Raw genomic sequence first — 13,409 nt, 5'->3', positions numbered from 1 at the left:
AGGTGATTTGATGTCCGCACAGAGACTAGGGTCGTAGTAAATTTGTTTCAAAACACTGCCGGCAAAAAGAAAAAAAAGCGAACAACTCCAAATTGTCTAACATTTTGCGGAATAACCCAATCTGCACCCGAATTTCATATTAAAGAATCTTTTTTACCTCCGGAATAGCGGACAACACAAAACGAAGGGCCTTGTTTTTAACGCACCGAAACGCATAAGGTGCTGTTAGGAGCATTTTCCTTTTGGCTTCACAGGAATACACTTCGGTTGCCTACGCCTTCAAGCAGCACAACTTAAAATGCCTGCAGCGCACAACAGCCAAAACCAGTAATCGGAGCACATGGTCTGTAGCCAAATGGCAACGCGTCCTCGCGTTATTCGACACATAAATATCCCCAAGCATAGAGTCACTCACGCGAAACCCGCTATCACGGCTTCTAAATTACACTTTCCCTTATAAAAATGGTCTATGGACAGTCTATAGCCTGCTTATTGACTCTTGACTTCCTATTTTAATATGCTTTTTGCCTATTCATAGTCTATAGACAAAAGCCTACTAAAAGTGTATGGCCATAAATCTATAGATTATCTATAGATTGTCTATAGAATGTCTATGGCATTTGTATTGCCTATAGACTGTTCTCTAGGATTTGTCTATAGACAGTCTACAGACTTCTATACAGACTGCTATAGACTGTCTAATATAGACTGTCTAAAACTTTTTTTGTAAGGGTTCACTAGCTGGCAGGCGCTGCTGATTACCGGGATATGCGCGCAGACGAAGCACGACGAACAGGAGCCCTGTAGGAGCTTCCGCGTAAAGCATGCACTTTTCCATCTTGGGTCTCCCTGCCAGGTGCCGACAAGAGCTCCCTCACCAGAGGGGCCAAGAGGCAGTAAAGAGAGCCACGCACGGTTTATATCAACAATACGTTTCTTTTCTTTAATGGCAATGTACATTAAATTATACACACTCAACGGATGTCCAGCGAACGTTGCGTAATGGCGACGGAAGTGACAACGTCTGGTGATAGTTGATAATAGCAATGACAATAGCAATATTTCATCCATATATACAGAAACAAAATGTACACGAGTTATGCTACACCTAAGCGAAGGAAAAGAAAAATGGCGTGACAAATTAACGTGGAACATGAGCATGTATACATACACCATCAACGCACGGAATTATTTTTCTTTCTTCGTCAGCGTAGACCCTGTGGTTTGTGCAAAGTGGTAGAGAGAGAGAGACACAAAGAAAGTGTTTGTACAAAGACGCGACTCGTTTCCAATAGAGGTGTAAACTGTTGGCCACTTATGATATGTTCCTTCTTCTGCAGCTGTCCCGATGGCCGGGACAGCGGAACTGCTTCGAAAGTTGGCCGAGCTTCGAGGGCGTTGCATTCGTGACAAAGTGAATGGGCTGTCGCTGAGGCGGCTCAGCTGCGGCAATACGTATGACGTAACAGAGCGTCACCGGCCCAGGAGTCTGCAAGGACGGCAGCGCCCCCTGGACTGGCGACCGCGTTGACAACTCTCGACGACTGCTCCCTTCTGGGCCACCCCGCGTGAATGACTGCCCCCCCGGCAGCCGCGCCTCGCAGCACGCCACGACGCGCGTCCGGCGGCGTCTCGAGGGTGCAACGAGCGTCGTCGTCTACACTCGCTCACATACAACAGGAGGGTTAACTGAAGCCAGTTATCGGCACCGAGAACAGAAGAAGGAAGCTGGTGTCGCACAGAGCGGCGAGGCTCTTTGCTTTCCTTCCACACAGAGACCACCTGATACACACGACACATGCTGCACGGAACTTGTGGTGACATTTTACAAAAGGGGGTTTGTGTACAAAGATTAACCTATGCACATGCAACATTTTGGCGCTATGTTTGAGCAAGTGCACAGAAAATTTCCTTCTTAACTCGCCTCCTGTAGACACTTGGGCCAGCACAAATTACCTGAAGGGCATCGAAACTGTTTCACGTGTTTGGCCTTTTGGGAATGGATATATCAGGCAAGATACTTGTTTCAGTTGGGATTGAAAACTCGCATTAACTTTCTCCTCGCGGATTCCTTTCACGGAGTAGGTCACCAGACTTACAACACTGTTTGCCGTACACAGCCGCCGAAACGCACACGTGTGTCCATGTCTTTGGTGGTAACATCGGTGCACCGTCGCTTGCCAAAACGGAAAAGCAGAGAAACGCTTTTCCCTAAGCGGCTCCAGTCCACCAGAAGCGAGGTACTCGCAAAGCCGGGGCCTTTCACAAACGACACAGGCTCCGACATTGAGTGCGCGAGCGTCTAGGGGCGAAGCGATGTCGTATGGTGGGAGCCAGGACGGGCGCCACGAAATAGGTCAGCCGAGGTACCGAGCCCGCGCGGCGCCGCGCGCCGCATACAAATGGCGGAAGGGCTCCTCGCTCTGACTTGAGGCTTTCCAGAGACACGGCGCGGACAGCTGGAGCCGTGGCGGACATTCCTGCGACTCCGCCGCGAGCCGCCCTCTTGGCTTCCTCCCGGGAAGGCCACACCGCGAGGCGGCCGGCACATCCGGCGGGGCTCCGTTCGACGTGAGGCGCGCTGTCCGCGACCAGCCGCCCCTAGACGCGCGCTCCCGCGACGCACTCAAAACAAACGCAACCAACACCCAAACACGTAGCCTGCACCTGAGCGGCTCGCTAGCTGCTTGTGCCCACTGCACAGGGCAGCGAAGAGGTGGCGAAGCTCCTCAAGGGGCGGCTTGGCTGCTCGTCGTATCCCTCTGAACAGCGCGACAGCTCCAGCCGTGCGCTTCGATTGCGGTAAGCTCCTACTACAGGAGAATCGGGGCATTCCATAGTGGGCGAGCCCTCAAGGACAGGAAGATATCAAACCTACGTATAACAGACACGGATTTCAGTCACTCATCGACAAATTGTACGACAAAGGAGCGGCCGGCGAACGAGCCTTTGCCCTCTACCAAGGATATTCAACAATGCGTAGCCGTGCGCCATAGTATTGCAGAGTAAGCATACGAAGGACCTACAATAGGGCGTTCGGGTGTCTAAAAGTCAACAGTAGAGGATGTAGATACGCATGTAATGGAAGCGTTTTGTTCTCGTCGGTTTCTACTCTAGCCTTGCATACCCACTACAAAATTAGTTCAGCCTGTGAAGAACATAAAACAAGCATGACATGAGATACCTTCTAGAAGTACTCAGGACGAAGGTATTAATGCAACTATGCACAATTGCATGAGTAAGTTTCTACATTAATCTTGAGTTTTTATCTTCCTTCTTTTGAGTTCAGCTAATGCAAAAACCATTTTAACTGCTATATTGTTAATGCTCTGCAGTCTGCAATTCTTTTCTTGAGCACGAGGCGTGCTATCTCTTTTCGAAGGCGCCCAAAACGCTTATACCACTTCATACATATCACACACATAGTAAAGAAAAAGGCATGGTAGTTATTACAGTCATTACAGACGCACTGAAGCAAACGGCTGCATCGAATGTACCTGTATAGCAAACATAAACGGTTGATCCACACTAGAAATGACGCGAACACGGACGCCACAAAACTGGGAAGTCTGGCGGAGCTGGTCATGCAGTCTCCAGCACAGCCATACGAACAGCTGGATGGAAGGCTCCAGTGACCGCTTTTGCTACGATTGCCGGTTACTTGACCTAGCGCACGTGATTGAAGTGAGTAGACTTGCAGGTAGCTACTGCATGGCAGGCGTACTTGCGAGTACTTTACAGTTTAACCTCTCACAGAAAAACAAAAAAGAAACTGAGGGGATCAGCAGTGCACACCTGGCGTGCTGTAAAATTATTTCGCTGACCCGCAGCGTCTGCTGACGTCACAGGCGTGATTTCGATGCACAAGTGCTGCTTCCACGTGCAACGAACGTAAGCACGAATCCGGGCGGCGGACTAGACGGAAGATGCTGACGATGCGCCGGTTGCCAGCAGGGAACGTCCTCACACGTGCGACAGCGGTAACTGCTTACCGCCATGGCTGGATAACTGCCCGATGTGGCTCACCGGACTCATGGACTGTTTGAATGTTCGCACATGGGGATCTGGAAAGTCGCCCACGCCTCCTCCGGCCACGCTGCGGCCTCGCCGTCGGCGGCCTCCGCAAAGCCTGGCGTAGAAGTTCCACCAGGACTCGAGCGTTTTGCCGGACCATATCCAGAAGCCAGATGTGATGCCCACGACTAGACACATGAAGTACTTGACCATGAACATGAAGAAGTGCGGCCTGGGGGCCTCGTTGTTGCGTGGGCAAGGGCAACGCAGGCGGCGCAGCCACGGCTCCCGGTAGTGGTGCTCGTAGAAGTAGCAGGCGATGACCACGGTGGCGGGAACCGTGTAGAGCACCGAGAAGATGCCGATGCGGATCATGAGCTTCTCCAGCTTGTCGGCCTTGGCGCGCGCCTGGGCGCGGATCACGGAGCGGATGCGGAAAAGCGACACGAAGCCCGCGAGCAGGAACGAGGTGCCCAGCAGCAGGTAGAGACAGAGGGGCCCGAGAACGAAGGCGCGCAGGTTGACGAGGTCCTGGTTGCCCACGTAGCAGACGCCGGCCACCGAGTCGCCGTCCACGGCGCTCAGCAGCACGGCTACGATGGTCTTGACGGTGGGCACGGCCCAGGCCACCATGTGGAAGTACTGCGAGTAGCCCGCAATGGCCTCGTTGCCCCACTTGAGGCCCGCGGCCAGCAGCCAGGTGAGGGTGAGGATGACCCACCACATGGAGCTGGCCATGCCGAAGAAGTAGAGCAGGATGAACACGAGCGTGCAGGCGAACGGTCGGCTGCTCACATAGTAGCGGACCACGTTGCCGTCGCACGCGATGGGCTCGTGGCCCATGGCCAGGCGCACCAGGTAGCCGACGGAGACCATGAGGTAGCAGAAGGAGAGGAAGATGATGGGCCGCTCGGGGTAGCGGAAGCGCGCTGTGTCGATGAGGAACGTCAGCACCGTGAGGCTGGTGGAGACGCAGCAGAGCACGGCCCATGTGCTCACCCAGTACGTGGCGAAGGTCTGGTCGTAGCCGTTGAAGTACACCATGCGGCAGGGCAGCGCGCACTCGGGCGGCCGGGACGAGAGCCCGCGCGCATAGAAGTGCGGGTCCGAGGTGTTGATGAGCGGCGCTTGGCACGGGCAGTCGCAGTCGCCGCTCGCCGTCCCCCGGCCGGGCTGGCGCTCGCGCTGCCGGGGCCGCGAGCCGCCCCGGGGCTTGCTGGGCGGAGGCGCTGGGGGAGCCGCCACCAGGCTCGTGTCGGCGCTGTCCGGCCGCGCGCCTTCCTTGGCGTCCATGCAGAGCTGGTCCGGGTCGCCGTACTGCGGCAGCGCGTCGCAATTCATGCGCTCGGGCCACGCGAACCCATACTGGCGCATGATGGGGGCGCAGCCTGCACGGGCGCGCTCGCAGACGGAGCGGCAGGCCGGCACGCTGCCCGCATACTCTTCCATGCAGATGGGCGTGTACAGCGAGCAGAGGAAGAACTTGAGGTCATCCGAGCACTGGATCTCCACGAGGGGCCAGAACTGGTGCACCTCCATGCCGGCTTCGTCCTGGGTGTCCTGGTTGAACTGGTTCGGCATGGACGTCTGGTTGTAGCCGATGCCCTTGCACATGGGAATGGTGATGTCCTCACAGCGCTCTCGGGACCAGCCGCCGCCAGCGGACGCCAGCAGCAGCAGGAGAAGCACGTGCGGACGCATGGCTCAGCGTTCACGCATGCCGGCCCCCCACTCGCAGCATGTCGTTCGGCCGCGGGGGGCTGCACCTGCCACCTGCGAAGAGAAAGCACAGCACGCTACAGCACACGGGAGAGCGGAAGTGGTTAACCGAGGAGGGGCGCGCTGCCCTTCGACCGCGCGGTCGTTAGCTCGGCCAACAGCCGTCTGCTGCTGCTGCTACTGCTGCTGCTTGCGGCGCCAATATAAAATCTGGCCATCCTCGCCTGCTATGGTCGAGGATGCAAACTTCTCGAAAGAAAACGAACGAGCAAGTCTCCGCAAGTTCGCTAAAAATTCAATTCTAAATCAAGTGACGGGACAGAAAGGCGACGGTGCGGAAGTCGCAGATAGCCTTCGGGCTTTCATCACAATTCCAGGCACGGAAAGTCGCCCCTTTGAAAATTCACAGGAAGCTGTCAAATAGCGAAACGGCTACGGTTAGCTCCACCTCATTTCCTTCTTTCCGCCACAGACACTAAATGTCACAGCGCTACAGCAAACTGAAGGAAAGAATTGCCCACTTGCCACATCAAACATCATTGAAAGTCGAGGGGAGCTGCTCTGCCATCGTAGGCAGCTATCTACGATGGCGTGATGGTCTTTCCAAACTTCGTGGTCCGATTTTCTCAATGGTTTTTCCGAACAGGATGGCCTGATTAAAAAAAAAAAAACACTTCACTACCTAGGTACTTCGCCTTAAATGAGAACACTGATCAGATTTAATAGTGTTATTCATGCCTGATGGTTGATATAACACAAAGGTACCTTGCGCTTGTTTGTAATGCAACGCGACCTTTGGCAACCTGTCACGTTGTACGACACACCTCGTAGCGACAGGCGACAGCAACGCACGTCGCCGCCTATTCACCACAAGGCAGGGCGAATGTTGTACACAGCCAGACTGGCAAAGCTGTCTTAGAACTGCCAGCATTTGGGTGAACGGCTCAGGAAGAAAGCCCCAAGAAAAGATCCACAGAACGAAAGGAAAAAGAATAGGCGAATGCGACGAATGCTCTGGAAGGGAAAGAAACGCTGCGTCATGAGCGCGATTAACGGTCACGTGCGAGGCGAAATGACAGCGAGTTGTTTCGGACCCAGGATGCGGGGGCAATCGCAGGGAGGGAAGCGAGCTGCCATCACCTGAGCCGCTAAGTCCGGGGCCATTAGTGACCCCCAGTGTCTAATCCCAGCTTATCTAAATCCGCACTTCCGCGCGATAGCACCGGTCGGCAAATTCACGCCAGAGGAAGGGAGGACCGGGGCAGGAAGCGGAAAGACGGGCGCCCGGGCCTGGCCAGCACCGGCGCGGGGGCGTCAGCCCGGCGGCCCGCCTTCGCCTCGTGGCACGCCGCCAGGGGCTGTCGGGCGCGAGGCCTCGCAAAAACGCCAGGGTTTCTTCTCTTGGTGCACCAGGAAGCAAGACACTTGACAAATGTGCCACAATGAAAACGTACGAAGGGTGAGAAGAAAAAAAAGTGGGAGGTCGGCACACCTCGGGACGCCTATAGAAACCGCGTTAGCCCTTGACGCTGTACTGAGCGTTTATGTTGTGCAGTGCGCACAGAACGTTGTTGCTCCAGGTCATGCGGCGGCTGAGTAAAAGTCAGCTAATCAGGAATAAGCCCCAGTTGACTGAGTTTTGACACAACCGTACGGCCAATGCCGTAAAGCTTTGCCATTACTACCGTTTGACGCGCTTGCACAGCTTTTTGCCGTAGTTTGCGTACTTACCACAAGACTGTGCTAAAATTCTAACGTGTCCGGTCGGTGCCGTCCCATAGAGAGAACATCCGTTTATCGTTCACACGCTGTCTAGAGATTACTAATTAGGATGTAAAGGTGCACCGTTTTGTTCGTCACCATCCTTCGAAAGGACACGTCGAACATCAGCGCATTCTCACAACTTGTAATTGCATGCTCCAGGTCGCCAGTTTATGCGAGGCTTTCGACAGATACTGGTTCAAGGAGCAACAGTTCCTTTAAGCCATTACTTAGTGCGAGAAGAATAGCTGTGCGCGTCAGTTGTTGCACCTCATTTGCCAGCCTAACGGTGTTCCGTTCAAGCTGTCTGGCGAAATACCGTGGGGAAACGTTAGAAAAGATTACAGCTCGAGGCGTATCCGCTATACGAACACACACTTCGCGCTGCCTGTCGCATGTGCTTATGAGCATTCACCGGTGTAATGGGGCGACACGGTAAGTTATATACGCGCAGTAACGGTTTTATGTTGGCACGTGCAAATACCAAGAACTGACGTTTTCAAAGAAGGGAAAGGTTAGCCTCAAGCAGAATTATGCAAGGCATTTGGCTACCCGAGTTCATCAGAAAAATATAAAGAGCGCTGCACATTATACACCGCGAGCTAACACTACTATCAGCAAACCTGTGGGCATCAAAACTTGTCCTTGCTGCCGCCACTGGTGTGCCTCTAAACCAAAGTTCCTGCGTTATTAACTAACCTTTTCACATTCTGCAACTTGTCGCGGTACCTGGCGATACGCAAAATAAAAAACAAAAATAGCTCGCAGGTGTTACGCACGCCGAGGCACCCCATTCGAGGTGCATGCACGTACAGCCCTCGGGCGTGGCCCCTATCTTTACGCCGCAGAACCGGTTGAGACAACCGCCCCGCAGAGTCGAGACTCCCACTCGGTGAAGCGATAACAAACCAGCCTCCCTGCTGCGAAATGAGACGACGATTTCCAGGAAGTTGTAACCGCATCCGAACATCGAACAGCGTCCCTACGGTGACACGCGCGCCGAATTTGTGCGCGGTGCAATTATTCACTCGTGCGCGGAACTGAGTGGTCCTGCTGACGAAACACTGCCGCGCACCGAGAAGCTGGCACGTGTCATCGCAATGCGGCCAGTCCCGGTTCACACAGTGGGCATCGGCAGCGCCTTCGTGATGTCCTTTATTACCGACTGTTGCACCCTCGCGGTTATCGCGGCCGGCGAAAGAGAGGGGGAGGGGCGTCACCCAGGCGCCGGCAGCCAGGCGTGGCGCGGCGGCGGCAGGTACCCGATCAATGCGGGGGCCCGAGCGCGCGGTCGCAATCCGACGCAACCCCCTCGCTTATTTCGCCGCGCACGCCAGCGACGGGGGGAGGGGGGCCGTAAATCCGGGGCTGCGTGATTTTTACGAGCTGTTAACGTCCCGGGCCGTTTTGTCGAGCAGAACCCAACAGCGTGTGATCGCCCGGGCGACGCGGCGGCCGCTTTTGTTATTGGCGCTGGTCACGCTCGCGACCGCGCGCTACCGGCGATTTATGAGGCGCGAAGCTCAAGTAATAAGTGCTTGCTTAAGGGCACTCACGGCCCCGTGTCGAACAGCGGCGAGCAAACAGCCGGGAGGCAGGTGCGGCCACCGCGCATCCCGGCGACGAGTAGACCGCAGGCCGCGGGGGGCGCGCGTCCGCGGAAAAACGTCAGGGGCGAGATTATAACGAGGCATCCGTGAAACAATGAAAACCGCAGCACGTTGGTCCGACTATTAACAGTTACGAATGGCAATCAGAAAAAGAGTGCCTACTGGGAGAAGCGCTGAGTTTACGCAAATATCAGTGTTAGCACCTGTTGAGCGGCCTTCCATACGCTTGCTTGCCGGTAAATTTCTTTTTTCCGCTGAGCGCAGGTTCAAAGGGTATCCTATCTGACGGCGTTGTACATACACGTGGATGAGAATGAGTTTTGAATTTATATTTTTGCTGTAATGCCCTTCCTCCTAGAACCGAAGCAGTGACTTACAGTATGGTTAAATATATAAACAAATAAATATCCGTTTACGACACGTACTGCACAAAATATGCGCATATGTTACGTGCTTATGGGCGTTTCCGTCATTCATTCAGTCTCGTACGGACGCGCCAACACTACTGGAAGCGCGCTTCTACCAGTGCTCATGCCGCCGACATAGACGCGCGTAGTGCAGAGAGAGCGTTGCGATTACGAAGATCACTGCACAACTACCGCTCGGGGGATGAGCTGCACGAGTTTACTGCACGAGTTTTTTTTCCAGATCACGATGGATTCCGATGATGCAACGGGACCGCTGATTCTGTTCAAGGCAATATTAAAGTAACAACAGAATAATCACGAGGCGGGAGCATCGCGAAGCTACAACGATTCAAGCCACGCTGCCGGCACGAAATCACGCTCACCGGCGCGTCACTGCCTTATCGCGTTGGCGGATGTTCGCAAAGCAAGACGACGCGGCGGAAAACATCCGGGGAATGGTTCGCGCCTTTGGAATGGCAGATACCTTTAGTTTTTGTTCCCAGGCGCGATGCACCATTTCGGCCCGCAGAGCGCTCTGGCCACTGCTCACGCGTTGCATATCGTAGTGGGCGCGATAGTACTCGTGTGTTGTGCATGCCTTAATCGGGAAACTTGCATGGGCGCGTGCTTTCTGCGCTCCAAAACACGCAGCCGACATTTAGGTGTTCGTGGCCTCTTTTTCACTCTAGCGTACTGCAGTCGGTATCTCGCTCTCGTGACGCCAACCATTTCGATTCGTAGTATGTCGAATAAGCCTCGGTCTAACTAAAAGGTAGAGACCGGAACATGCGAGAAATACAGACTGCTCTTTTTTTTTTTTTTCCCCTTTTTTTTAGAGCTCACAGCGCCATCCCGCGTGCTGAGGCCGACAGTCGTGTGCCGAGTGCATAGCTTCCGACTTGACACGGAGGAAGTCGCGCGGGCCAAGCACGCAGCCAGCGCGAGCAGAGAGATTGCATTTCACACCCGAAGCGGTTCCAGCGAGAAGACGGACGAGTCGGGCCCAAGAGGCTTGCGAGGCAGAAACCGCTTCCCACGACATTTATCACGCGCTGGCTGTCATCGCGCGATCACTCGCGGAATCCCCACCGTTGCCGGCGCGGCCGAATCTCCCCCGGTGAGAGATAAGATCTCCAACTTATCCAGGGGGGAAAGAAGGGGGGGGGGGGGGGAAAGCAGCTCTGCCTGTGCAGACGACCTGCGCTGCTTTTTGGGGCGCCGCCGGCTCCGAGGACGGCGTTTATTCTCGCGTTAAATGCGAAGGCCGAAAACGATCGCGTCGTTACGCCGGCGGCGCGCGCTCCTCTCCTCCGAAGCGCAACGCTGCAAGGACAAAAAAAGAGCAAGCAAAGCACTGCGCGCACAGTTGCTTCTGCGTGGCACACATTAAGCTGCTTACAGTTTATCTCCGAGTTTTATCGTAATATGGGGCGCTACAGTCTTTCCCTGCAGGCGAGCAGGCTTCGTTCGGTTCTGAGTACCGTCTACTGTGCAGGGTGCTATACTGCTGAGTAGGCAGCTGCACTGCGCACGCAGTTACCGCATTTTAACGCGCGGTCGCTGCTCAGGACACGCACGTCTACTCCCAATCCGCGTTTGCGAGGCTACACAAGGCACCAGCACCAACCCTGATGCGCCCTTCTGAAGGATATCGAAGATGTAGATTAAGGGCGCGAAGACTGAAGAGTCTCTCGCCTCCGCCTTCCGGTGTTAGGGCGACGAGTTCAATGATCATCGACCGAGTAGCAGGGCGGCAGTGGCCAGTCAATCCAGTGCAGCCTAAAATCACCCGCACTTCAGCGAGCTTAGTAAAACAGGGCCCCAGAAGCCACAAGTGCTATAAGCTAACTGAAAGCGCAACTTAGTGTCTTGACTACAGCCGTACTGCCATGTAATAAAGTCAAACTAAAATTCAACACTTCCCTTTGGCTCGCACAAAACGCAGGTTAACTCTGGCCTAACAACAATGTACAGGCTTGGCAATAAAATGTCAGGCCACTAGGTTAGCCTTTTAACCATGCAATGCGGCACTTTTGGAACCCCTGCAGCACTATCTTCTCTACAGAGTAAGTGGAATCACTGCCCTTACCTTTCATCAGCGGTTAGTTTTTAGTGGTGCCGTAAGTGCTATTCGATACGGCTAAAAGCAGACCAGCTTCGCAGAGTGGTTCGTGGAGCAGTTGCACCTCGCCATCACGAGCATTCATGGGGTAGCGTGGACTCATTATAGTGTCAACAGCATGGCGGTATGTGGGGGCGCGTCCACCACCGAAACAGCTTTGGCGTTTCAGTCCTTCAGTCGCTGTAAAATGCTTTCTGCGTCGTCTTTTGTCCTTTAATCCCTACACACGTGCCCGAAAAACTTCAGCGTTTCAGAATAATTCAAGAACAGCTATAACGTGGGCATATCTTGACTCTCAGGCGCCCTTGACATCGAGCGCAGCTTTCATTTCGACATGGAACCTTAACGAATAAGACGAGAGATGCCTGGAGGCTGGGCGAAGAGGTGCCAGCCAGTCAGCCACTGCCCATACAAGGGGAAGCCCGTGGGACGGAGCGCCGGTCGACCGATCGGCCCGCGGTGTCAATGAGCGCAGCGTTCAAATGGAGGCCCCATCTTCGCCAGGCCTCCTCCGCGTCCATTAGCGCGGCAGAGGAGCGCATGGGTCACCACAGCGTGGACGCGCCGCCACTGCTGTGGCGTCACATCGCGAGCCAGCTTCCCCTTTCATAAGTATCAGTAGCCACCTCGTAAAGATAGGTGGCGCCCGCCGGCTCCTGCGGCCCCTTAAGTGGATTCTCGTGTTTGTCCCCATCTCTGGGGCCGATCGGAGACGCGCGCGGGGGGCGCTCGGCGGTCAATGTCACCGCGGCTATGACAGAGTGCTCGGGTTGCCAGGTTTCCAGCAGCGGCCGGTTTTTATGCGCCGCCGTAAAAGCAAACGGGAAAAAAGAAAAGCGCTAGAACAGGCGGCCGCCTTCTTCGCACCGGATGCCCTCATTCCGATCTTATCGCCGGGGGTCCGAAAAGTCGCGCCTCCGAGCGCTGTCTCTCAGCCCATTTAGAACCTAATCATGACGCCGATGGACGGGTCGATTTCAACACTTTCTATTCGCCTTGGAAGAGCACTACCACCGCCTGGACGCTCTTCTGCTTGGTGTCAACGTTCAGTGCTGAACTGAGCGGGGCCACGGCTCTTTGATTTCGACGCGTGGAAGCGTCCTGAACTTCAGAACAACGGACAGCGTTACCAGACTTTTTTTACTGCTTCATGAGAGCACATTTACTGCCTTAGCTAAGTAGGAGCCACTTTCGAGTATTCTTTACCGAGGTATAAGCTGTCTGAAAAGGTGGCACCTTGGGACTGCTAAAGTCGCTCGATAAGAAAACACTTCACACGCACACTTTGCTCTGATTTAATTTTCGAATAACCGGCTCCTCGGTAGCCAGTCGTTCAACCTGTGCGTCAGTTATGGCTCAATAGCAAATAAGGATACCCCAGTAGCAGCGTTAAAAATTTTGCCGCAGTATTCCTAGACGAAGAGGCGTGACCGGCAGCTGCAGTCATCTGGATGTCCTCCGCACACCTGCAAGACTGTCGGTATATTCGGGTTTTGCGCCCGCCCCGAAGCAGCAAATGCGCAGCCCTCCTCTGCTCTGTCCTAAAGAATCAGAATAACAAACAGAAGCGTTTCTCAGCCCGCAGTTGTGTTGGGCCTGTCGCTTATCCAAGCAGCTTATATTCGTTCCCCTGGATCACGCGTGACAACGCTCGCGAAGAGAACTTGCGCAGACCCAACTGTGCACAAACAAAACTGCAGTCGTTGGGCCCCTCAGGATGGAGCCCGAATCCTCTTCAGGGCCCCCTCGGTGCGAGACGTGTCCCGCTGCTGCGGG

General features: G+C 54.6%; 1 protein-coding gene across 2 annotated transcripts in view; it reads right to left on the bottom strand.

Annotated features, from left to right (window-relative positions):
* Positions 1-916: 916 nt before the first annotated feature.
* The window catches only part of fz2 (frizzled 2), a 56,638-nt gene continuing 44,145 nt past the window's right edge, over positions 917-13,409 (bottom strand). For both annotated transcript variants that reach the window (XM_089579080.1, XM_089579079.1), the window contains one exon: positions 917-5,787. In XM_089579080.1, coding sequence (XP_089435206.1) covers positions 3,964-5,715 — 1,752 coding nt within the window. In that variant the 5' untranslated portion in view covers positions 5,716-5,787 and the 3' untranslated portion in view covers positions 917-3,963. The remainder of the gene's footprint in view (positions 5,788-13,409) is intronic.

Source organism: Amblyomma mixtum, chromosome 3 (assembly GCF_055824585.1).
Source record: "Amblyomma mixtum isolate Tamu chromosome 3, ASM5582458v1, whole genome shotgun sequence".
NCBI classification, from domain to species: Eukaryota; Metazoa; Arthropoda; class Arachnida; order Ixodida; family Ixodidae; genus Amblyomma; species Amblyomma mixtum.
Note: the sequence above shows the minus strand (reverse complement) of the source record. Positions and strands in the feature narration are given on the sequence as shown.